Source organism: Gymnodraco acuticeps, unplaced genomic scaffold (assembly GCF_902827175.1).
Source record: "Gymnodraco acuticeps unplaced genomic scaffold, fGymAcu1.1, whole genome shotgun sequence".
NCBI lineage: Eukaryota > Metazoa > Chordata > Actinopteri > Perciformes > Bathydraconidae > Gymnodraco > Gymnodraco acuticeps.
The window spans coordinates 311,790-339,657 of record NW_022990449.1 but is presented as its reverse complement, the minus strand read 5'-3'; the positions used below and the strand labels follow the sequence as shown (position 1 = coordinate 339,657).

At 40.1% G+C, this 27,868-nt stretch overlaps 1 protein-coding gene across 1 annotated transcript in view; it reads left to right on the top strand.

Annotated features, from left to right (window-relative positions):
• The window catches only part of LOC117552325 (ras and Rab interactor 2-like), a 52,697-nt gene that overhangs the window by 8,819 nt on the left and 16,010 nt on the right, over positions 1-27,868 (top strand). Inside the window, 6 exon segments of the mRNA XM_034225698.1 lie at positions 68-183; positions 23,043-23,137; positions 23,756-23,954; positions 24,040-24,154; positions 26,298-26,370; positions 27,632-27,723. Of these exon segments, the coding sequence (XP_034081589.1) occupies positions 115-183; positions 23,043-23,137; positions 23,756-23,954; positions 24,040-24,154; positions 26,298-26,370; positions 27,632-27,723 (643 nt within the window). The 5' untranslated portion in view covers positions 68-114.

Below are 27,868 nucleotides of genomic sequence, written 5' to 3'. Positions count from 1 at the left end.
AAAACTGGAATTTCCTCTGGTTGCACCGCACCAAGTGTCTGGACTGAAGTGTATTTTTGACCCACAGAGCTGCAGACGCTGAGAGGGACCCAGTCCTGTGGACAGGAAGTCAACATGGCCTCCAGCTCGCCGCCTGGGAACCCCCCCAGCGGCCTCACAGACAGGAGCGGTAGCTTCTTTAAGGTAATGACTGCATCTAATCTCTTACAAAGATAAACATATAAACTCCTGCGATCCAAATGTGTTCTTGTTTGAAAGACTTTAGACTTTAGAACAGGAAAATAACTTACAAATCACACCAGCATTACACTGGAAAACCCCATAAAACCACAAACCTATGGGCTCAGAACAGTCTCATAATACACACATGCGCACAGAAGGATTCACACTTGTGTTTTTCAATGCACACACAAATGTATTCCGTTTCATATACATGTAAATAAAATCCAAATACAGAAAAAAGTTTTACATATGTATTTTTGATCCTCACATATTTGTTTTCCGTTTAAATCCTCTGAACCTGCAAACACAAACAGCTTTCTGTGCACGGATCGCTGTGCATTCGTGTGTGGTTTTTTTGAGACTCCCCTGACGGTCAGCCGATTCGTACTTGTAATTATTTCTATCTATAGCCAATCAGATGTCTCCTCAATTCTAAGCCAATCACATGAGCGCGCCCCCACAAGGGTAGATTTCTTGCGTTCATGACGTAGCGCTTCATGTACGCATTTTGCGCAGTCCGGAGCTGACAGGTCCATGGAGCCTGCCTGCAGGCGCTAATCTCAGGACACCCTCCACTCTCAGTACAGCGCCACTTTCCAAACAGGAAATGCACGCAAATACAAGCCTTTATATTATTAAGGCAGGGTTGCCAACTCTCACGCATCTGGCGTGTGACACACGCTTTCACTCTCAATCTCACGCTCTCACGCTGCCCAAACTATTCTCAGGCCAAAAACAAGAATACCGAAGACTAGAAACGGTTTTGAAAACTTTTGTCACGTAGTGAACGTCTTCTCAATAGAACATCTTTGATAATGTCTTCTGGCCAATCAGAATCAAGATAACGGCGTGGTGTTGTTCCAGGAAGTCCCGACGGAGAATACATTTGCTGTAGTACATCTCTATATACATCGATAAAACATTACGTGTTGATAGAAATCAACACGTAATGAAATAAGACCCCACGGTTTGATGATTGATAGGTGCAGGGACGGGCACAGGTACGGGCTAATGTTGCCAGGGCAACGGCCCGTTTGGCCTTTTTTGCTGACCTGCCCCTCTGGAGAGAGCGAGAGTTTATTTTTATTTTTTCTGTTGTGGCCGAATCAACATGATCGAGGATCTCATTGTTTGACCTTAAGGGATATAGGCCTACACTGTGGCCCTAAAGCAACTGCTCCATTATCTGTATCAAATGCAGACATTGATGCCACCAAATGTCAAAATAAAAATAGAAAGTACTACAAATAAACTGGAATTCATTTACATCTTAAATTATGAATATATATATACACAAAAAAAGGTTTACAAATATCCAACCTTCAAATTGCTTTTTTAAATCAACACTGCTCTGCACACTTGCTAAAGAACATTTGTCTGGAAATCTCAATTCATTTGTAGGGCTGCGTGAGTATGGCCAAAAGTATGGGAGTAAATCTCACTGTAAACTATTTAATCATCACCAAATTCTGTGTTATTATGACCGATCATAACTCAGCTTTATGCAGACATATTTAGCATGGTGTACAGGGCCGCTTCTTGGCATAGCGGTCGCCTAGGGCGCCAGATCTGGGGGGGAGGCGCTGCGCTGGCAGCTCAGGGAGGGAAAAAAACATTTTTACTGTTTGCGCTCATCCTAATTTTCAGCCTTGATGTAACAGCATTCATAATTAAGTCAAGGTAACACCCTTTTCACCCCGGTTACACTTTTCATTTGCCCCGTACGATGGGCGCTGTAAGTGATGAAAGTGGGGGGGGGGTGTTGGCTTATCAGGCGTCCGCAGCTCACAGCCAAAGTGGGTGTGGGATCGAGCGAGAGAGATAAATGCAATTTATGTAAACAAATATTTCCAAGGCACTCTTTTATAATTATTGGGATAAACAGGTTTGAAATCATTTCAATGTATACTATAGGACAGAAAACCAAAAATATCGTTTAAAACTTGAGAGATACAAAAATATGCATAAATAAACGTTAACTAGGTAAAATAAGATATGAATGAACAACAAAAATAAAATAAGTTGCATTTATTTTCTATTGGCTATGGTAGGTTATTGGTTATGTTCACATACTTATTTGATTATTAAAATGTAAACAAATCTTTTTCATATGGGTGTTTAGAGTTGTACCCCTAGGTCAGGTCTCTAGTAATGTGTGCTCAAAGTGCACCCGATTGAAGCATTTTACTTTAAATGTTCAAACATTTCTTCCTAGGGGGGCATACCCCCGGTCCCCCTAGAGGATGTGACGTCCACACCCCAATTCAAACATGTTCATACAATACCGAATACATTTGAAGCCTTTTTGATGTATATTACCAACATGTCAATACGTTTCTGTTTTTGTAGTATATTGGTCTTTTGTAGAGATTTTTCAATTATTCTTTATATATTCTATTGTGTATTCCTTGGGTACTTTTAGCTTTTCTATTGTACGATTGAAGTAAATGTGGGAAGCGTTTAACAACAGCCATTTACTTCAAAGATAGTTTGCAATGTTATTCTTATTTTTGTTAATCCTGGAAGAATGCCAGAAAAAAAGACATTTTCTTCAAGAATAAAAAAAAACATGACATTAGTAATTGTGAAAACAAATTAAATAAGTTGTTAGGTTAAGTCAGGGCCGGTTTTTGGCATAGGCGACATAGGTGGTCGTCTAGGGCGCCAGATCTGGGGGGGGGGCGCTGCGCTGGCAGCTCTGGGAGGGAAAAAAAACATTTTGACTGTTTGCGCTCATCCTAATTTTCGGCCTTGATGTAACGGCATTCATAATTAAGTCAAGGTAACACCCTTTTCACCCCGGTTACACTTTTCATTTGCCCTGTACGATGGGCGCTGTAATTGATGAAAGTGGGGGGTGTTGGCTTATCAGGCGTCCGCAGCTCACAGCCAAAGTGGGTGTGGGATCGAGCGAGAGAGATAAATGCAATTTATGTAAACAAATATTTCCAAGGCACTCTTTTATAATTATTGGGGTAAACAGGTTTGAAATCATTTCAATGTATACTATAGGACAGTAAACCAAAAATATTGTTTAAAACTTGAGAGATACAAAAATATGCATAAATAAATGTTAACTAGATTAAATAAGATATGAATGAACAACAAAAATAAAATAAGTTGCATTTATTTGCTATTGGTTATGGTAGGTTATTGGTTATGTTCACATACTTATTTGATTATTAAAATGTAAACCAATCTTTTTCATATGGGTGTTTTACGGCCCGTCCACACAGCAGCGTGCGTTGAAAGCTTCACCATTCACTTTGAATGGGGTGACGTCACTTTGCTGGCGTGACTCGCTGCAAAAGTTGAGCAATGTTCAAGTTTTGAAGCCACGGCAGAAGCGTCAGCCAATCGAATCATATGCCAGTACAAGCTCTAGCCAATCAAACCGCTGCTTGTATGTCAGGGGCGGGAGATTCATGTGATTGGTTGTTGGTCGAGTTTCATACATGCCCGCCGGCAAGCTTCAACGCACGCCGCTGTGTGGACGGGCCGTTAGAGTTGTACTCTAGTAATGTGTGCTCTAAGTGCACCAGATTGAAGCATTTTAGTACTTTAAATGTTCAAACATTTCTTCCCGGGGGGGCATACCCCCGGACCCCCCTAGAGGATGTGATGTCCTCACCCCAATTAAAATATGTTCATATAATACTGAATACATTTGAAGCCTTTGATGTATATGACTTATGTCAATACGTTTCTGTTTTTGTAGTGCATTGGTCTTTTGTAGAGATTTTTCATTTATTTTTTATATATTCTATTGTGTATTCCTTGGATACTTTTATCTGTTCTACTGAACGATTTTCTGGCAGGGGGGGGGGCCAGCTAAAATCTCGCCTAGGGCAGCAAATTGGTTAGAACCGGCCCTGATGGTGTAGGAAACGGGCTCCGTGTTACAAGACGGGTCGGGGGTTTGGCGGTACCACTGCAGACTCTCTGCACACACACACACACCGCTGCAGACTCTCTGCACGAAGGAGCCACGGTGCTGCAGCTCCTGATCGGAGCAGAGACACACGTTCACTAAGCGGAAAAACGATATCCTGAACACATATCGACCCTAAATAAAGTCTATATTAAGAACGAGAGATGTTTTGACATTATGGCTTAAACAAATGACAAATGAGCGAGGGCGATGACGTCAGAGCATCGTCCTATGTGCCGGGGCTGAGCCCCGGACAGCCCTGGACAGCCCCGGCCCAATTTAACCCCTGGTTAGAGGCCCTATTTTATCAGTATGTCTGGACTGCACAGCAGTTACAATGGTCAAACTACATTAGAACAGAATTGTCCCCATTTTGTCTTTAATAGTTACTAACATTAGATATTTTAATGAGATATGGACCGCAAAACAAAAAATGTCCCTGATTTTCATTTTTGAAATTAAGTCACCGAATGCAAGTAGTCGCCTTAGCTTATTTTGTTATGAGATGTGAATTACTATTCAATTTAGTTGATGTAATAATCATTTGGTTTCTTTTACAGAAAAAAAAGGTCTTATGTTTTTTTTTCGGGGGGAGGCCCTTTTTCCAGTTTAGAGCAATAGCCCCTCCAAATGTCTGTGCACGTCCCTGGATAGGTGTGTGGGCTGTCTTTCATTTTGACACACAGAACAATGGGGGCTATCCACCCTTATCCACAATGTAAAGTAATTCACACAGCCTCTTCCCTCTTCTCTCTGTGAGGAGCAGCAGGTTCAGCTTTCAGAACAAAGTAACAAAAAACTAAAATGGCATTAATTTTTTTAATATGTCGTGTAGTAATAGATTTATTTATTTTTCTTCTCAAGAGAGTACCAGAATGTGTATTTTATGTTAGTATTTCAAAAAATCTCCTGGGGGAGAATCCCCCCAGACCCCCCTGCAGGCGTTGGGTTTTCAGCATGTCAACTCTTTCACCTGTGGGGAAGTTGCAGGATTGGCTCCAGGTCGCCCTTTTTATTTACTACAAGACAAATGTGCCTTTTTATTTCATACAGTTCAATTTGGATTGAGACAGGGAAATAATCTAAACCTCACGCGTGGCGTTTCACTGTCAAGGGGAGCGTGTATGTAATTACATTGCAAATACTGACATGAGCCCCACCACTGTATGGGTTAGCCCTACCATAGATTACCCAACAAAAATACTCTCTCGCAACTGCCAACCCGTATTGCGCATGCTCAGATCTAAGATCCAGTAGAAATGATAAAAAAGTAAAAGTCTGCTGCTTATTGTTCTACTAGGCCAAAATAGAGTCAAAGAGTATATGAGAGTGAGTGTGTTAATTAATATATTTGGCAGTTTGGAGTAAGTCTGTAGATTTGTTTGTGTGTGTGTGTGTTTCATGTATAGGCCTCTCACGATAATTAATTTTGTTGGATACATTTTCCCGGAAATTATTGCGATAAACGATAATATTGTCGGCACCGTTGTATGACCATTTTAGACCTCTGACATACTGATAATATATAATAATAATTCAAGTACATCCTTTCAAACTGCTAGTCACATCCTCATGTAAATGGCAATTTATCGAGTTCATTTTTATTTATCGTACGATACGTCAATTAATTGCTTATCGCGACAGGCACACAATAAAACAGTGGAAACAAACATGTGTTTGACTTTCATTAGTGAATGAAACTTTGTGCCCTTTATAGTCTGTGTCCAATATTGTGTATTTGTATATATTGTATATATATCCTATATATAGGCTATGCTAAGGTCCTGCTGCTGACACGATAGCAGTCATTTCGTGCGCATATGTAATTAAACCCATGATATCAAAATCTCACTCCAGCCAGGTACCCAAAGTTGGCAACACCACTTTCCAAACCATTGATGAATGCTTGTGTACACAAAAACGGCAGGCAAAACCGTTTTAAATGAGTGTTTCCTGTATGGCGAATACAGCTGCTTTATTTATGTCTGTATGAAGTTGTTGTGAGTGTGGAGGGAGCAGCTAGGTTAGTTTACCCCCTAATCCCACCAGGAGCGTCTGCGCTGCGTTGCGCTGCGGCTGCGGCGTTTTTAGCGATCGCGGCCACTCTAGTCAATGGGTGCTATTCCACCAGACACGCTGCGCCGTGCTGCGCCGCGGCTCGAAGCGTCCCAGAAGCTCCTCGCCGCGGCTCGAAGCGTCCCAGAAGCTCCTCGCCGCAAGGAATTTCTAAAATATAGGATGAATCCGATTTTTGACGCGGCGCAGCGCGGCGCAGGCAGGAAGTGGAACGTTCATCCGGCCCAGGCCCATTCCCCAAATAAACTCGTGTTGCAGACCCCCTTTCACAACACGACACCCAAAATGGACGAAGAGCGTTTCATCATCAAAGTGGAAAAACACACTATTTTGTATGACATAACCCATCAATACTACAAAGACAACGTCAGAAAGGACAAGGTCTGGTGTTTAGTCGGTGGAGTTATTGGAGTGGAAGGTAAATATTAATGTTTTAAAGTTAATGAATACTTGTATGTACAGTACAGAGCCATTCAGTAGTTTAACATGTTGTGAAAGTCATTAAAAAAATTAGTAAACTTGCAATTCACAAGAAAGTAAGATCTTATTTCCTATATCCAAATATAAACATATATATATATATTTATATATGTGTATATATACTGTATATATATTATATGATTTTGTATTTATATTGTGTTTGAAATTCCACAGCTTAAAACAAAGTTGTTATTTAATAAAGAGTTATTGCATTTAACAGAATCAATCATGCATACAGATGAGACACAGGATTGAAGTCAATACACATGGGGCAGACAGAAGGGGAAGCATCATGTTAATTACAACCCCCAACATCCATATGATAATTGCCTGACAATGGTCAGAGCGACACCCTTCTGTCTGAGAACATTTTGTAGAAACCTACATGCATAAATTCCCATCATATATATTGTTATATATACTGTTTTTTTAACTATACTTTAGCTTGTGAATTTTGCCCAGGGATCAATAGTTTTGTTTAACCCATTATAATGATAATATATTTTAATATTCAATTTATTTTGTATTAATTTTAAAGTATAGCTATCAGAAAAATGTAAAATGAAGAAATAATATTTCCCTCTGAGGTGTATTGTAGTAAAACAGGAAATTGTATTTCACAAGTGCCATTGTACAATAGTACAGTAATTCATCAAATATAGGGCTACTACATTTTGATTTGTAATATTTTTTTACATCATTGAAAAAACAACTACCCATAGTATAACCTTGTATTTATAGTCAGATAAATTGTGAGGACAGACAAGAATAATTTGGCAGTCATTTGTCAGACAAAACTATTTATTATGAAATGTATTATCAAAAAAATACATAATAACATAGGATATTAAAAATAAAGAACAGTTTTTTACAAATGCAACAATAACCTGTCTTTGGGAGTACAACAACTAATACTTTTTTTCAAATTCTCTGGAATGAAAAAACACATCTTTCAATCATTTTGTCAGTGTAGTAACTTTTGTGTGTTCCAGTAATCACACCATCCTGTCCTGCCAGGACACACTGCCCTCAGGAGAGTTGAAGAATGTGCAGAAAGCCTCCCTCACATTACAGGCCTCTCTTGATGCCCTGTTTCCTCCCATGTTTCTCACTGGTGCCATGTGTCTCCCCTGCTGCTCTTCCTCATCCAGCAACCTCTGGTTTTCACTAGGGGCAAGCAGGAAGTTGTGTAGGATGCATGCAGCCACCACAAGCTTGTCCACGTTTTTCGGGTGCAGGTTGATGCGACGATGGAAGATTCTCCACCTGGAAGCCAGAATGCCGAAAGCATTTTCCACCACCATCCTTGCTCTGGAAAGTCTGTAGTTTAAAATCCTCTTTTGTTGAGTGAGGTTCTTTCCAGGGTATGGTCTCATCAGGTATGGCTTGAGTGGGAAAGCTGCGTCACCCACCATGACGACTGGCATCTCACCCAGGTGAGCAGCACCAGGTAGAGAGGTACTGGTTGGAACATGAAGTGTTCTGGCCTCCAGTCCTTTCCCCAAATCCGATCCGGCATACACCCCACCATCGCTTGTTCTTCCGAAGTCCCCCACTTGAATCACTCGGAACCTGTAGTCCGCATCAACAAGTGCCAAAAGCACTATGGAAAATGTCTTCTTGTAGTTGAAGTACTGACTCCCAGACCGTGGTGGTGCTTGGATGACGATGTGCTTTCCGTCTATTGCTCCCAAGCAATTTGGGAAATTCCATTTTTCCCAGAATCCTTGTGCAACCTCCTTCCACGTGTCTTCTGTTGGCCTGGGTAGGAACCTCTCCATCATCATTTTTTCAATGGCTGCACACACCAAATGGACAGCGTCTCTCACAGTAGTGCATCCTAGGCGATAGCTGAATGCTAGGCTGACCAGTGAGTCCCCGGAAGCCAAGTATCTGTGAAGGGAAAAACAAGCAAAGAATTAATAAGTGATATCATTTTATTAATCGGAATCTATTCTTTTTTTCAGTCGAGGTTTGCAAGGCGAAATGGAAGTCACTGAGGTATGCTTTCGTCAAAACCCGGAAGAAGTCCATCCCAAGTGGATCTGCAGGTGGCTCGCAGAAGGCCTGGAAGTATTCAGAGAGAGTATAAGTATTAGCCTAATCGATCAGTGCACTACGAAGCCAGTGCTAGACAGTGACCTGTTAACGAGGGGGAGCCCCACCGGTCATTATCGGCCGATATTCACTCTTAATAGTTTGATCGGTGCTCTCTATAAAGGCCGATCAGGAGAGCTGGATCTGATCGATATGGACATAAACGCGAGTGAAGTATAACCGGACGCGAGAGAGAGATCAGATCAGCTGCTGAGTCTGATGGAGACACGCTGCTCTGCATGATCACCTGAAGCTCCATCCTCTGTTTAGCGAGCTGACCGGACTGTGCAAAATGCGTATATGAAGTAATCCTACCCTCGTGGGGGCGCGCTCATGTGATTGGCTTAGAATGAAGGAGACATCTGATTGGCTATAGATAGAAAAAATTACAAGTACGAATCGGCTGACCGTCAGGGGAGTCTCAAAAAAAAACCACACACGAATGCACAGCGATCCGTGCACAGAAAGCGGTTTGTGTTTGCAGGTTCAGGGGATTTAAACGGGAAACTAATAAGTGAGGATCAAAAATACATATATAACACTTTTTTCTGTATTTGGATTTTATTTACATGTATATGAAACGGAATACATTTGTGTGTGCATTGAAAAACACAAGTATGGATCCGGAAATACAAGTTTGAATCCTTCTGTGTGCATGTGTGTATTATGAGACTGTTCTGAGCCCATACAAACCTAGCAACTATGAATCATTTTAGATGAACAGCATTTAAAACTTTGCGCAATAGCAATTTAAGCTAGTGAGCTAGCAAGACCTAGCTTTGGTTAAAGTTGAAGCTACACACTTTTCCCACAAGGTGTTTTCCTTAGTTAAATAACATTTTGATGATTATTATTTTTCTAAATTGAAGTTTATAATTGAGCTTTTTATACCACATAAATGAGACGAATAAGCAACAGCCACCAAATAACCCCTGGTTAAAGGTCACTAGCTTAGCTTAGCAGAATAGCAGTAATCCTGATGGAGACAGCATAAGGCGTTAGCAGAATAGTTGCTGGTACCCTCGCTAGCTTCGGTACTTGTGTTGTAAAAGAGAGTAACCAATAAAGAGGTGATTATCATGATAGAGTTTGTTCGGAAAAGCCTCTTTTCTTTCTCTAATAACATTCAAAGAACAGTGATTGAAACAATGCAACATTTATTATGCATGTTTTAGTTTAGTTTTGTATTGACATTTTATTGCTGAAAGTTAATGTCACATTACAATGTACATGTTGTAGATTCATTTAATCCATTGATTTACATTAAATGGTGTCTTCTGCCGACTGTCATTATGGTCATTTAATTAGATTTCGGAGAAGAAACAAACATAAATATTACCAAAGGTTGACATATAGGTTTATTTTGTTCTTGTTTTAATTTCTACTGCCTTTGTTGTGACTTGGTGAGAGTAGTTCTTCAACTGTTTATACTATACAGCCACTTTAAATGACAACTAAATGGATAGAGCTATGACTATTTAATCATCGTGTTTGTTTATTCTAGCCTTAAAACCTCCATTTTGCTAGTTCTGACTGAACACTTTACTTCATATTTTCTTGAAATATGTTATATTTCTGATTGAGGAGACATAACAGTGTAGTTGCCTTTTAACACTTTTCCCTTTTTTTTGTGCCAAATATTGAAGGAGTGCTGAAGTGAGGAATGCCAGCTGCACTTGTTGGCAGCCTCAGTAATCCTCACAGCAGGCATAACTCTCTCCTTCAGTGTCTCTCTGCCGTCTTTCATCTAAGTCTCTTCACTTCTTCTCTTCGTCTACTTGTCTTTCTCAGTTACTCACAACACATACACATATTGTCATCCCTGTTTGTCAAGAATACCAAATAACACTTGCCAGTAATTCTTATTCATGCAGACGTTATACTCTTGTTTTAATTTAACACTCTTGATGTATTTCTGGAAATAAGTTTTTCTCTGGGGAAATAATTATGTATTGTTTATTGTTTCTGTTTGAATCAGCCTTGTGTTATAATTAATGTCCAGCCAGGACCAAATAACTGAAACATCCCATGGCTTGAGCCCTTACTGGTGACTCACTCAAAGTGTGTTACTGTTCACTTGAAAATCCCAGATTCTAAAGTCATCTAAAGCTGCATTCACATGATCAGCGTTTTGCTCTGCTCACTGTGAAGCCCACCTTGTGCCCTGTGGTGAGAACAGCTAGTTACGTTTTGTTTCTATGGTTACCTATGGTTTTGTTTCTATGGTTATGTCCCCATAAGTCACCTTTTTGATGAGGATTCTCTCAGTTTTTCTATTGTACATTCACCATTGAGTTTCTTCAACAATTCCAGGTAACATTGACTTAAAATGTAAGTTTCTATTTCCTATAGCATCGAGTTGTGTTCATTTTTACCATCTAGAGGCCCAAGCAGATAAACAGAAAACATGATAGCAGCTCCTGCAGGGTTCAATAAAAACGCCTCTAGTCTATACTTAAAGTATAATTATTGGTACTGGCAAGCCTTGGCAAAAGATTGGTGTGGGAATGAGTCCTGAAACCAGGAATTGAGTTAGCATTGTACCCCTTTCAGTTCCTTTTCTTGAAATCAAGGGTATTTACAACGTGTTTAGACGCCTTAAATACGATTTGTGGTTAACACGGTATTTCTATGATATTTTTTATAAAATATGTCATTAAATATCCACCTTATGAATCTCAAAATCGTATGTGTATGTATTAAAACAGAGTCATAAATGTGAATGGATAAACTACTAAAAGTCATCACACTGAACAGTAGTCGCCTTTAGCTTAGCTCTGGTGATGCGTAGCCATTGGTTTATAGCTTGATTTTAGCTTTTTACGTTTGACTAGTTTACGTTTAAGTATTATTAACTTGTGTTTGCCACAGATCATATTTTCTCCAATATTCCAAAAATCCCATTGCTTTTAATCCAGGGAGCCCTTGCTATGCTGACTTCTGGATCGGCCTATATGTCTTCACTGCACCACTCAATGGAGAAGAGATCAATCAATCAATCAATCAATCAATCAATGTTTATTTATATAGCCCAATATCACAAATGTTACATTTGTCTCAGTGGACTTCACAGTTTGTACAGAATATCAGTATGACAATACGAGACCCTCTGTCCTTAGACCCTCTGTCCTTAGACCCTCACATCGTACAAGGAAAAACTTCCAGAGAAAACCCACAGTTTAAAGGGAAAAATGGGAGAAACCTCAGGGAGAGCAACAGAGGAGGGATCCCTCTCCCAGGACGGACAGACGTGCAATAGATGCCGTGTGTAAATTGAAAAGATAATACATTTGCAACATAGGTAGTCCAAATGTTTGGAAATGCATGTGTGTATAATAGGAAGATGAATCCACAAGGATATCCATCCAGGACTTATGAACCAGGACCACAGCCACGACTCAAGATCCAGGGCTCGCAATCCAGGACAGAGGAGCGCAGGATCATCCATGACTCCGGATCCCGGCGTATATAGACACCAAAAAGAAAGACATTTGGGGAAGCTGGGTTAATCGGAACATGAGAGTACACAGGTATAGACAGAGAGAAGGAAGAAGTAAGATGTCCCCCGACAAACTAAGCCTATATCAGCAAAACTAGGGGCTGAATCTAATCAGCCCTAACTATAAGCTTTATCAAAAAGGAAGGTCTTAAGCGCACTCTTAAAAACGGATAGGGTGTCTGCCGCCCGAACACAAACTGGAAGCTGATTCCACAAATGTGGAGCTTGATAAGAAAAGGCTCTGGCTCCCATTGTACTTTTAGAGACTCTAGGAACAACCAACAACCCTGCATTCTTGGAACGCAATGCCCTAGTAGGACAGTAGGGTATAATGAGTTCTTTAAGGTAAGATGGCGCCTGCCCATTAAGGGCTTTGTAGGCGAGAAGAATAATTTTAAATTCTATCCTGTGTTCTATAGGGAGCCAGTGTAAGGCAGCCAGAACAGGAGTAATGTGGTCCCTTTTCCGAACTCTGGTTAGTACACGAGCTGCAGCATTTTGAATCAGCTGAAGCGACTTGACTGACTTCTTGGTGCACCCTGATAATAAAGAGTTACAATAATCCAGCCTTGAAGTAACAAATGCATGGACTAGTTTCTCTGCATCGTTTTGAGGCAAGATATGCCTGATTTTTGCAATGTTGCGTAGATGGAAGTAGGCGGTCCTTGAAATTGATTTTATGTGGGCGTTAAAGGATAAATCCTGATCAAATATAACACCATGATTCCTTACAGTCTCAATGGAGGCCAAATTAATGCCATCCATAGTTAGTATATCCTTAGATAATTTGTTTCGTAGATTCTTCGGGCCGAGTACAATAACTTCAGTTTTGGTCGTGTTTAACATCAAAAAGTTTAAAGTCATCCACGTTTTTAAGTCCCTTTTTAAGATGACATTTTTTAGTCAAACTCTTGCTTTTTCTGTAAAATGTTGGCATGCTTGAGACCCCTTAAACTTGTGATGGACTCACCGTCTCAGAAGAAGTGTATACTTTTCACCTGGCTGCATCTTCTTAGTTCATTCAGCATTTTTGAAAAGGTCAGTGTTTGTGCAGATGAATAAATGAAACACCCTTTCAGAGCTGAAAACGACAGATGTAGAAACACACCCTGAAAGTTGTCTGGCTTTTAATTTCCTCTGCCTTCTTTCCATCCTGGCTAACCCTGTGAAAGCGCTCTCCGTTTGAGTGTGTCCGTCAGAACCAAAACACATAGTTTCCCTTTGACTCCATCCATGGCATTAACAGCAGTCCATGCAGAAAATCAATTACCTCCACATTCACACACCCACTCATAACCTTAAAGGAGCAGAATAAATATACCCTCCTGTCTAAAGTATGCCTCTGTGCCTCAGTCTGTCTAACCAGCATCCATGTGTTATGCACAGTAAATGAAATAATGAGTGGAAACAAACCAGAGGATTTAGTGGGAGAGGTCCATAAAAGTCAGTAAAGCACTGACTTGTTGTTGAGTGCTTTTCTGGATGTCAGTCCTTTTCATCTAGAAGTCGTCAGTGTGACATACGGCCTGTACCCGTGCGCCATTAGAGCGCCACAAGCCAGTAAGCTGAGAGCCAGTCACTCAGCAACTGTCATGTTCACTGATCTTCATTTATAGATCAAGAAATTCCCATGTCTTCTCCTATTGCTGTATTCATACATTTTCATTTATATAACTCATTCCCATTTCTTAACAGAAGATAATAACCATCTCTCTACTTCTTTCCACGAACCGATTACAAACCCTTTGTCGCAATAATAAGCTAACACTATGTTTGGTAACTCTGTGTTATTGAGGTCCTGTTGTGACGTCTCTATCTTCTATAGCACCAAATGCCATATTAAATGCCAATTTTCCATGTCCTTAAATATTTATTGGATTGGACGTGTCCATCCTCTGACCAATAGTTGTGTTAGTTTTTATAGTTGTTAAAAGACTGTATACAAGTAATGGATGTAGGCTACGTGATGTCACCCAATGGACCAGTTTTTGTGCTTGAATTTTGACTTGATGTGGGACATTTTTTGCATTTCAGACTTCTGGAATATATTGCGATATGAAGCCGATACAATAAATCAAAATTCAGTATCATTCTGAAATCCCCAGGATGTGTCCTAATCAAACCAAAAGAGAAAATGCAGATATTACACTCATAAAAGAAATGGTAGACATATCCAGTGGTGTAGTGGAGATTTTTTTACTGGGGGGATGCTATTTTAATTAGGTCCAAACAATGCCACACAAGTGCGCACGCGCGCAGTGCACTCACAAAACGGGCAGACAGGTCCACAGAAACTACCGGTATGCTTAGTCCTACTTTAGTTACTGTACTGCAAAAAGCAGACGGCGCTGCGCTCAACACACACATAGACTCAAAACCATGGACACACTGGCACATAAGTTACATAAACAATTTATAGGCTCTCTCCTTTCAAAATCTATTTAAAACTCATAACACAAACAAACAACATTCCCAAAGTTATCCTGAAATTAACTTATTAAATAAATGAAACGAATAATATAGCCTACTTTATATATACAATGTTGTTTGCATACTACTGTATGCAAACAACATTGAATCTGGACTTGAAAGTATTCTGATTAGGCCTAGCCTACATTGCAAATAAGCAGACAGCGCTGCTTCACACGCACAAACACACATACACACACACACACACACACACACACACTCACACACACACACACACACACACACACACACACACACACACAGACACAGACAGAAGAAGTGTGAAGAAGAAGTAAAGTAAAACAAATTTGCCCCTCATTATAGAGCTTTTTCGTTAGCGTTCTTGAGGGAAAGAGCTGCCGCAAAATCGGCGGGTGGCGAGCTGGGTGTGTCACAGTTCTGTGCAAAATGTGGGACACTGAAAAGTCTATGTTAAAAAGCCTCAGTCACCTTAATTCATGTAATAAAAACATCTCAGGCCAGTAACACTCAAAGCTAAATGTGCAATTCCATGTTCAGCTATGTTACTATTTATAATAGATGTTTTTCTTTAAATTGAAGTTAAATGCATCAATCTGGTGCACTTTGAGGGCAAAATTAAGAGATTTATGCATACAGCTCTCAACACTCATATGAAACAGAACTGTATATGTGACCAGCTCTATCGAAATCAGTCGGAAGTCGCAACGGCTCATTTCAAAATAAACGTGGATTTGCGTAAAAAACTATTTTTTCGGGGTTCGGGTGTTTTGTTTGATTTTAAACAAACAAAGTCTTGGCTTTCAGAATATGAAACTTTTATTTCCAAACTCACACGATAAATACATTCTTTAAGCTTGTAAAGGGAAGATGACAGGCACCTCTCACTCGCAATCTGCTCTTCCGCAGCGCCGCCCCCCTCCCTCCGGCTGAAATTATGAATGTAAGCGTATAATCATAGATAACACGGCAGGGTCCGTTACAGTTTGTTTTCATCTGATTTCAATTAAACAAAGTCTTGGCTTTCAGAATATTAAAAAAAAAATTCTGAGCTTCCCCCAGACCAGTAATCCAAACGAAAATATCTTCCCTCCGTAGTATTTTGATAATTTGCTAATAACCAATCAGATCGATGGATTCCAGAGAAGAGAAAACTTTGAAGGCCTTTTTCTCCAAATGATGACTCGGTGACAGTCATTATATAATGTGACATATTTCGCTTAATATTTGGAGTACAAAAACAATCCTGATATCATTAGAAAGCTAGGAATATCCTCTTTCCAACAGTGTATACAACTCAAAATGTGTCTTTGGGTCAATGCGACTGATTTCGATAGAGCAGGTCACATATATTTCAATAATCCAAAAACCATTAGAACATGCTCACAACCAATACAAAATATTTGATAAACTCCTCTCTCCTATCTTTATCTTAGTCTGCATTCTTTATTTTTTTATTTATGTATATTCGACTAATCACTCCCCTTTTAAACTGTGTTTTTTTTTCTACTGACCTATAGCACATATTGGAATGATTTCTTAACTTAGGCTATTTTTTACAATGTGTGTTGGAAGGATTTATTAAATGACTATGAATATTTGGGCTTAAATTAATTGCCATCTTTTAAACTCCGACATTAATCCCTAACATTATCCCTGACTTTGTCATACCATTTTAACAGAGATGCAGCCACCCCCAATTATTTAATATGATTTGCCCTTCACCTTAAATATCTAAAATAATGCATTAGAAGACTAAAACCCTGTAAATAACCATTGCTCTTGCACAATCCATGCCCCTTTTAGACCTGTCCCACATTAGGCAAATCATACTGTCCCACTTTGCGAAACATGTTTCCTAAAGTGGGACGATGGAACATTTGATTGAAATAAAAAATATAGAGTATATTTACACCATATTATATTATGTTCTCATGAACAAACATATCATAAACACATCCTGATAAAAACTTGCAAGATTGTTTTATTTATACGAAATTTAAAACCTTAACATTACATTTGTCAAAACACTATGTCACTGACCTTTGGGTGGTCTTCACACAGGGTACTTCCTGTTTGAAGGTTTTTCCACCCTCATCTGTGATTGGACATTTGAGAAGTCATGTGATTTTGATCGCATGACATCACAGCTTGTGTTTACCCATAGTTTAATTGACTCTCATTTGTTTGCGGAAGACCTACACCCATTTGAGCTTAGGTGTCCCACATTAGGGCGTGTCCCACATTAGGGCGTGTCCCACATTAGGTTAACTCACCCTACTGTCTTTTTACGTTAGTGAGCCGGATCATTTGTCTCGGCTCTCTTAAAGCGCCGGCTGTTTCGGCTCCCAAACAGCTCTTCATGTTACCACAGTTTACCACGGAGCCTCAGTTTCGCCGCTGCGAGGCTCCGGTGCTCGCAGCTCACGCGCGTGCTCCACTAGCACCGCTCATCGCGTCCAAATCGCGCACGTTCCAAGTTGTCCTGTAGCAGGCACCGCCGATGTCGGGGAAACGATCTTCAATACTCCGAAAATAATCCCACCAGACTCCTTTGCCCCTCCAACAGAGGGATGTCCTTGTCCTTTTTCCTTTTCGTCATTTCAAGCGATAAAAACTCTCGATCTTCTCTCGAATTATTAATATTTTTGGACGCCCTCGGCTCGAGTTCAGGGCGTCCCGAGCTGAGTAAGGGCGTCAAATGACGGCATGACGCCCCCCCCTGGCGGAAACGCTAGACTTCTTAAATTAAACTTCTTTTTGCAACCAGGGCCCTGCCATCAAAGATGTAAGAGGGAATATGAGTTTAAATCACTTTCACAATAGCTTCTCTCACCCAGAGCTACAGCTTGATTCTTACAAATGGACAACACAAGTCAGCGCCCAAAGATTAGGCAACCAAGCAGATGTAGGAAAATATCGTGATTTATTGCTGCAAATTCTTAGACTAATGTTTAATTCCTTCACTAATTACACACAGTGAACCTGGGGTTTGTCAGGGTTATTTGACAGCTTTGCCTGGTTGTTATTGCAGCTCTAACCTGTAGCACCAGATGGATTTTCACAAGAACCATCTGAGAAGCCGACATTGGAATGGTTTTGAAGGAGGAAAAAAATACTAACCGATGATGGGAAGAACTATCTGTCAATCAAACTATTGCCAAAGTCCCTCTGGATTAGAGTCAAGTCCTCTTCTCATTGAGAAAAGCCTTCAGTGTTGTTCTTTGCCTTTTCTTTTATTGAAGCATCAATGCTAAACTCTTCATGAGCCACAGTTGTTGTTTTGAATGTGCCTCTCTATGGATGGTCTGGTTTAGGGTTCTCCTAGCATTGGACAATATACATGCTCTGCTTTGAGTGCTAGTCAGCTGTCTAGACCCTATCCCTGTCTACCAGGTACAAATGGAGCATACCCAGTCTACGTTGAGCTGTTCATCTCTCAGTGGACCTGTCGGCTTGTGTTTTATAATAAGTTTTAATATGACATAAAGCTGGGGCAGTTTGAGGTTTTAGCAGAGCTGGCTCCACTTAGCCCTGTAAGGGGGGGGGGGGCTAAGAGGAGCCTGTGGTGCCTGTGGGCTGGCTTTTAGACCAACTGCTGGACGACAGATTATGAAAGGAAGCCTCCTACTGGTTAAAAAGTATATTGGAGGCATCACTTCAGGCACAGAAACTTTATTTGAAGCAGTTTTTTCTGAGGCTTTGTGTTGGGTGGAGTTGACCACATCAAAACATTTCCCTTTGATTGCCTCACATTTCTGGTCAGTTTTTGTCACTTCATGCCTTTAAAATCTGAAGAAGGCCTCTATACCAAGCTCCAAACTAAGTTAAATATCTCAAAAAGTGTAGAAAATATAAAAAAGAACAATACGTTCTATAGCTGAATGTCTTGTGACCGTATAAAGTTGGAATGAAGTCTCTAGCTGAAAGTATGTGGAAGGAGTAGCATTTGGTGCAAGGTGTAGGTAAAAGAGGGAAAAAAAGATGTTCAAAAAAGAGTTAAAAAAGCTGAATATTTCAAAAAGTATAACATTTTGAAAAAGTTGAACGTTTCCCATCATGTGTTGAAAAAGCTGAATATTTTTGATATTTGAATGGTTCCTGCAGCTGAAAGTAGGCTGAAGTTATTCGACGGCAACATATTGGTTGAAATAATAACAAGAAGAAGAAGATGATTAAAGATTTGAAGAACTATTGTGGAATGCTGTTGCACACGACTGAGCAGGTTTTAGCTTTATTTTGAATTAGTACTGTGTGGGGGGAGCTGTGGTTAAGGATTATATCCTGTAATGATGCATTCTTCATCTTTCATTACTTTAGACCAGAGGATTTCAAGTTATGAGTGGAAGGAGGCCGTTGAGTCAGAGAAGGCAAAGAGGCTGCATGGGGTGAAAGGGACATATATCAAGCCATTTCAACACCATCAGCAGTTTCAGCAGCATGACACACAGCGTGACACACAGCGTGACACACAGTTTATGGACATGACTCATGTGGAACTAGATTGTTACAATGTGTGTCAGAAATTGCACTACTTCTGTCATAACTCAATCACATGTGAAAACCCAGACATGATACACATTATTTTCAATTCATCATGACTCTCACACTTCTTGAGGATACCAATATATTCAATGTGTCCATTAAAGAGGCCCTGAAACGCCTCCATTGGACTCCTTTGTTGACTTCCATAACATAATGACTTCACTGTGTAACACTGTGCTTCTATTTGATAGCGCTCTAACACATTGTATGTGACTAAGGAGCAGGACCTTTCCAACACAATTCTAAGAGATTGACCAATCCCAAAAGAGCCGGCCAGCTAACCAATCAGAGCAGACTGGGCTCTGGTTTCAGACAGAGGGTGAAAAGAGGTGCTGCAGTATGAGAGAAATAAAGAGCTTTTTGAACATTAAAGCATGGAGACATGTCAGAGTAGAGACACTACATACTGATATACACCTGCACATCAGCAGGAGAGGACTCTTTAAAGTAGAGACACTACATACTGATATACACCTGAACATCAGCAGGAGAGGACTCTTTAAAGTAGAGACACTACATACTGATATACACCTGAACATCAGCAGGAGAGGACTCTTTAAAGTAGAGACACTACATACTGATATACACCTGAACATCAGCAGGAGAGGACTCTTTAAAGTAGAGACACTACATACTGATATACAGCTGAACATCAGCAGGAGAGGACTCTTTAAAGTAGAGACACTACATACTGATATACACCTGAACATCAGCAGGAGAGGACTCTTTAAAGTAGAGACACTACATACTGATATACACCTGAACATCAGCAGGAGAGGACTCTTTAAAGTAGAGACACTACATACTGATATACAGCTGAACATCAGCAGGAGAGGACTCTTTAAAGTAGAGACACTACATACGATATACACCTGAACATCAGCAGGAGAGGAACTCTTTAAAGTAGAGACACTACATACTGATAACACCTGAACATCAGCAGGAGAGGACTTCTTTAAGTAGAGACACTACATACTGATATACACCTGAACATCAGCAGGAGAGGACTTCTTTAAAGTAGAGACACTACATACTGATATACACCTGAACATCAGCAGGAGAGGACTCTTTAAGTAGAGACACTACATACTGATATACACCTGAACATCAGCAGGAGAGGACTCTTTAAAGTAGAGACACTACATACTGATATACACCTGAACATCAGCAGGAGAGGACTCTTTAAAGTAGAGAGACTACATACTGATATACACCTGAACATCAGCAGGAGAGGACTCTTTAAAGTAAGAGAGACTACATACTGATATACACCTGAACATCAGCAGGAGAGGACTCTTTAAAGTAGAGACACTACATACTGATATACACCTGAACATCAGCAGGAGAGGACTCTTTAAAGTAGAGACACTACATACTGATATGAAGCTGAACATCAGCAGGAGAGGACTCTTTAAAGTAGAGACACTATATACTGATATACACCTGAACATCAGCAGGAGAGGACTCTTTAAAGTAGAGACACTACATACTGATATACACCTGAACATCAGCAGGAGAGTACTCTTTAAAGTAGAGACACTACATACTGATATACACCTGAACATCAGCAGGAGAGGACTCTTTAAAGTAGAGACACTACATACTGATATACACCTGAACATCAGCAGGAGAGGACTCTTTAAAGTAGAGACACTACATACTGATATACACCTGAACATCAGCAGGAGAGGTCTCTTTAAAGTAGAGACACTACATACTGATATACACCTGAACATCAGCAGGAGAGGACTCTTTAAAGTAGAGACACTACATACTGATATACACCTGAACATCAGCAGGAGAGGACTCTTTAAAGTAGAGACACTACATACTGATATACAGCTGAACATCAGCAGGAGAGGACTCTTTAAAGTAGAGACACTACATACTGATATACACCTGAACATCAGCAGGAGAGGACTCTTTAAAGTAGAGACACTACATACTGATATACACCTGAACATCAGCAGGAGAGGATTCTTTAAAGTAGAGACACTACATACTGATATACACCTGAACATCAGCAGGAGAGGACTCTTTAAAGTAGAGACACTACATACTGATATACACCTGAACATCAGCAGGAGAGGACTCTTTAAAGTAGAGACACTACATACTGATATACACCTGAACATCAGCAGGAGAGGACTCTTTAAAGTAGAGACACTACATACTGATATACACCTGAACATCAGCAGGAGAGGACTCTTTAAAGTAGAGACACTACATACTGATATACACCTGAACATCAGCAGGAGAGGACTCTTTAAAGTAGAGAGACTACATACTGATATACACCTGAACATCAGCAGGAGAGGATTCTTTAAAGTAGAGACACTACATACTGATATACACCTGAACATCAGCAGGAGAGGACTCTTTAAAGTAGAGACACTACATACTGATATACACCTGAACATCAGCAGGAGAGTACTCTTTAAAGTAGAGACACTACATACTGATATACACCTGAACATCAGCAGGAGAGGACTCTTTAAAGTAGAGACACTACATACTGATATACACCTGAACATCAGCAGGAGAGGACTCTTTAAAGTAGAGACACTACATACTGATATGAAGCTGAACATCAGCAGGAGAGGACTCTTTAAAGTAGAGACACTATATACTGATATACACCTGAACATCAGCAGGAGAGGACTCTTTAAAGTAGAGACACTACATACTGATATACACCTGAACATCAGCAGGAGAGTACTCTTTAAAGTAGAGACACTACATACTGATATACACCTGAACATCAGCAGGAGAGGACTCTTTAAAGTAGAGACACTACATACTGATATACACCTGAACATCAGCAGGAGAGTACTCTTTAAAGTAGAGACACTACATACTGATATACACCTGAACATCAGCAGGAGAGGACTCTTTAAAGTAGAGACACTACATACTGATATACACCTGAACATCAGCAGGAGAGGACTCTTTAAAGTAGAGACACCACATACTGATATACACCTGAACATCAGCAGGAGAGGACCCTTTAAAGTAGAGACACTACATACTGATATGAACCTGAAAATCAAGTCATGCTTTAAAAAAAATTCAGTATCAAAGTGATAGTTTTATATACATTTAAGGACACAAGACCAACTGAAAAGTCTAATAGCTAATTCGGCATACTTTTGATTGTGTCCAAAGCTAACTAACTGACTAACTCTACTTCATGTCCATCGTCTCCTTATTTTCTACATCCGACCACAGGAGTGTTCTGATATCCTTTGTGTGGATCATGTAAAACAAATGTAATATCTGTGTCAGCAGTATTATAATCCTTAAATAGTTGTGGTCTAAAAATGACGACACAATCCTACACTGTCAGTAGATTTCCTTTCAACTGTTCACGCTGTTGAATAATGAGTTCTATAACATGTATTTGTAAGACTCTCCTTGTCTCTGTCAGCCTGAAAATAGCCCGTCATGAATGATACAGGAGGTTCGATCTTTGAAGCCTTCCTTCCCAGACTGAATTTCCCGTTTCCCAGTGGAAGTTGATATGGGTCATTTTTGAAAATGCTTTGTTTCCATGTTTCCTGCCTGTAGTAAAGGAGGTCCACACACAGGGAGAACGGTTACCAGCCCTCCGTCCCCCACTCTCTGTTCCTTGCTTCCTAGTTTATCGTTTAGCATTGCTGTCGGTTTCGTTTACAGCTGTTCCCCCTCCTCTTCTCCTTCTTATGTTTCCTCATCAGTCAAGCCTCTCATTCTGTCTCCCTCCAGCTGATTGACACGTTTGCGTCTGAGATCGGAGAGCTGAAGCGAGAGATGGTGCAGACCCCTCTAACGTTTGACAAAGAGCCCATGGATTTACAGGGGTAAGAATGTTTGACTTATCTTTTATCGAACTGACAGCGGCCGGAAGTTTTGATCCGTCCGTCACATTCTCAGGAATGGGATCATTAAGGAATGCTTGGAGAAAATGACACAAACATCCGCATGAACTGATTACATGTATGATGATCAAAGGTCAAGGTCACTGTGACCTCACTAAACATGTTTTCTCTTTCTAAGAATGTATGGTAATAACCAGGCTTTGGGATTAACGGATTACATGTAATTGGATTACGCAATCAAGATACAGGAAAGTGTAACTGTGTTTCCTTACAGTTACATTAAAAAAATATATAATCAAATTACTGCTACATCTTTTTTAAACAGGGATAATTAATAATAATGAATTGTCTTTGGACAGTATTTATAAAAGCCTCTGACACATAGGTACTCACTTTCACCAGCAGATGGCAAAAGTGTTTCATTTTCTTTCTTCTTCTTCTTCTTCTTCTTCTTCTTCTTCTTCTTCTTCTTCTTCTTCTTCTTCTTCTTCTTCTTCTTCTTCTTCTTCTTCTTCTTCTTCTTCTTCTTCTTCTTCTTCTTCTTCTTCTTCTTCTTCTTCTTCTTCTTCTTCTTCTTCTTCTTCTTCCTCTCTCTGCCAGGCTGGAGGCTGAAGTGTGCGGTGTTTACCTGCAGTCCCCCAGCTGTGCCGGTCTCGGGGGTGAAAGGGATTCTGGGTACGACTCGCTGCGCAGGAGGATGAGCGTGTTGGAGCGACTGACTCAGACCCACCCGGTGTGGCTGCTGCTGGCCGTCAGTGAGGAGGAGGCCACTCGCATTCTGCTCACACAGCCCCCGGGGGTGAGGAGCCACCATGCTGACAGACACATCTTTTAAGATTGTATTATATTTCATGATGTCCTAACCCCAACCCTTCATGGTTCAGGTGTTCCTGGTGAGGAAGTCGGCAGCTTTACAGAGGAAGATTCTGTCTGTGCGTCTGAAGGAGGATCAGAGCGGAACTCCCATCAGCCACCTCCCTGTCAGAGAGAGCCAGTACAGTAAGCGACCAGTGTATTACCTTTCTTATTATCATTTTTCACAGTAATTAAGACAAACATAAGTAATCCTTACATGAAAAAAACAAGGAGGAAAAGATAAAGAAAGTATATTGTACTATTGGCCAAGCTGGTGTAAAGGAATCTGCTCCAGATGTTCTGCAGGAGAGGGATTATATTATAATTTAGGGTTGAGGAGAGCTGGGCTGCGTTCCAATAGTCCATTTAGCTTAGGAACCTTCCTAACGGAGTGAAATGACCCGGAAGTCCCTCAGTGGCAGCCATGATAAGTGCCGTTCTAATTCTCTAGAATGATAGGAAAGGAGGTTTCAAACTTCCTTTATAACCTCCTTTAGCTTAGGAACCACTGGGCCTCCCTAACCAAAAGGAGAGGAGAAAATGTTTCCCCACAATGCATTGCAGCCGCAGCATTTACGTCACACAACAGTCGGCCGTTCACGGACACAAACGATTATGACGGAGAAATTATATCATGAAAGTTACGATGCTTATTAAGCTTTTTAAAACGTATGTGGTAAGTTGCCAAAGTGCTTTTTTCTGAACGTTCATCAGTATTATAATCAAAGAGAGAAATATGAACGTTAGTTTTTACTGAAATGATCAAATAAAGTCAACATCTCACTGAGCTGTGTGGGGTTGTTCAACTTTTAAAAGATGTTTGAATGGTGATATACACAGTGATAGATGTTAAGGACTAACGTTTATAATAAATACATTTATGATTTTAAGATATTTTCATACAATCATACGTATTGGGATCATTTGTATTAATGTAGACCGGAGGGAGAGGGTGAGGAGCATACGTTTCACTTTCCTTTTTTATTTCAATTCCAACTTTGGTCATGAAGAATATGTTTCTCTGTTGTCCACGTTCATAAAGCAAAGCAACAGCATCAGAGCACGGTGCAGAGTCTCTAGATGAGTTTACAGGAGTCCCTCGATCTTATTAAACATCCATGTTGTAGTCCGCTGTATAGGAAACTGTAGTTTCCATAGTTTCCCCACAGCAGCAGACGCACATTCATGACGTCCGCTGGCGCATCATAAACACGTCGGATAGTGAAAGTGCAGTCGGATTCTCTAAAGTACCGCTGTCTCTTCTCCTAAGTCCTTTTGAATTCTCCTATCCACTATCCCTTAACCCCGTGACGTTTCACTCAGAGGTCAAGGAATAGGAGATAGGGTTAGAATTTAGGAGCTGATTTTTAAACTATCCGAACGCAACCCTAGTCCATGTTTGATCTGTTGGACTCAGGTCCTTAATTGTGGTCTTTCAATTTCCTTTGGTCCGCTGATTATGTCTCACTCAACCACAGACACCTCTGCAGTCATACTGTACTCGAGGTTTGAGAGTTAATGATGTCATTTCCTGTACGTTAATAAGAAATAAAATCACATGACCAGAGTGAAGCCAGTTTGGACTGATTGTGTGTGTGTGTGTGTGTGTGTGTGTGTGTGTGTGTGTGTGTGTGTGTGTGTGTGTGTGTGTGTGTGTGTGTGTGTGTGTGTGTGTGTGTGTGTGTGTGTGTGTGTGTGTGTGTGTGTGTGTGTGTGTGTGTGTGTGTGTGTGTGTGTGTGTGTGTGTGTGTGTGTGTGTGTGTGTGTGTGGTTATACTTGCACTTAAAAAAGGATAATAAATTCCATACAGTACGAGTAAAAAACATGATAGTGTCTAACATTAGTGATCTCATTGCACACAAACAAAGATTGTCGTCATATTTGTACCTGTGCTTTGACAATATTTAGACCAACATTGAGCACATTGCAGCAGTACTTGGGATTAGTCCTGGAGCTGTGACAGAGTGTGACCACACACCAGCTGTGGATGTTTCCTGCTGAAATGACAGCACACATGGGAGGAGGGGGGGGGGGTGTGTCTTTGGCCTGCGTCAGATGTGGGTCAGTTGCTCTCCAGTTTAGTCTGACCGACTGCTTTGCTAAGTTTTTCTTGTGCACAAAATGCTTCTTTGGGAAATTAAATTCTGTAGTCATTTTTATTTCTCGTTGATCATCCAGCATACTTTCTTGAAATAGTGGCTGAATATTAAATGTGAAAGAGTAAATGCCACATAATCAACAACGTCTTTCTATTAAATATAAGTGTGCATATTTTGTTTCTTACAGCCTTTTCTCTTGAGGAATCTGGGATCAGCTTTGCGGATCTGTTTCGCCTCGTGGCTTTCTACTGTATAAGCAGGTAAAACACCAGAGAATTGTTCTTTTCTCTATCTCTCCGTTTATTTGTCTGTGATAGGAGGATGATTCAAGTATGAAGGTATATCACGAACATTTTTGTAAAAAAAAGAAGAAGTACAAAGCAAGGGGATTGCTAATGCTAATATCTGGTTCATGTTGTTTTCTTCTGAATAGGCCCAATTCACAGCAGTCTGTGCTTTAATCACCAGTATTTCCTTATTCCAAAATCAGCCCTTCAATTACAATATATTTGGTCATCAACTGCAGGCATAATACACACCATCTGTGAGTCAATTTGATTTTTTAACTTGTTAATTTATGACTTTATTCTCAGAGAATATTCAAGTTTCTTTCATGTAAATGTGTGATTTTTATTTCTCGTGAATATACAACGTTAGTCTAATTTCATTTTTTATAGCTACATTTAGACTTCCATGCTCAAGGCTAAGCTTTATTCTATGGCTGTGAAAGTAAAAACAAAGGTAGTGTTTTCACTTCTCTGTGTGCCAGTGGTGGCATCATCACTTTAGTTTGGGTTTATTGCTGTCAAATGAGGACAATGCCCACTAACACTGACCATTAAACAGGGTGATGTCACAGTTACAATAACAACATTTCATAACTCTCACTACTAATGTTTAGATCCTTTGTGTTATTGTATCCTTCCTTTTGAACAAAGGCTTTAGTTAGAGCTGGTTTCAGATTATTCCCTATGTTCGTCCTCCTGCTTCCTACATTTGGTGGTATTTGATTTTATTGTCTTATTGCATTTTTATTGTCTTTTTTTGCATTTTAATTCATTTTCTTTCTATTGGTATTTTACACTCTATCTTGTCTTTTCATTATTTTACTGTCATTTTATTTTTATTTATTTTATTTCTGTAAAGCCCACTGAGACAAACGTGTTTTGTGATATTAGACTAGATTCAAGGATTCAAGGCTTTTATTGTCATTCGTACATAGCTACAGTGTAGTTATGTCGATGGAAATCTTAGGTCCCAGGCTCCTCCAACAGTGCAACACAATAAAACAGATAGAATAGTGCAAGTAAATACAATAAAATAGAATAGAAGTAGTGCCAGAGTCTATATACAAGTGATACACAATGTGTAAGTTGCAAACAGATGAATGTTATGGATGTTCTTAGTTCAGGTGTTTAACAGTCTTATTGCCTGTGGAATAAGACTATATAAATAAACGTTGATTTGATTTGATTGAATGTTTATTTTCTATAACATTATTGCCTGTTCATCTTCACTTAGGGATGTCCTGCCTTTCACACTCAAACTCCCAGAGGCCATTGCATCGGCCAAGACTCAGAAAGAGCTGGAGGAGGCGGCTCAGCTGGGAGCAGGTACACTCGTTATTCATTTCTTGTTTGAAGTTCTGCAGTAACGCATCTTAAATGACTATACTGCTGTTGTTGCAAGTTTTTATAATGAATCACCTATTTTATTGAAGTATGCAACATATTTTTAGATATATTTCTCACCATTTGT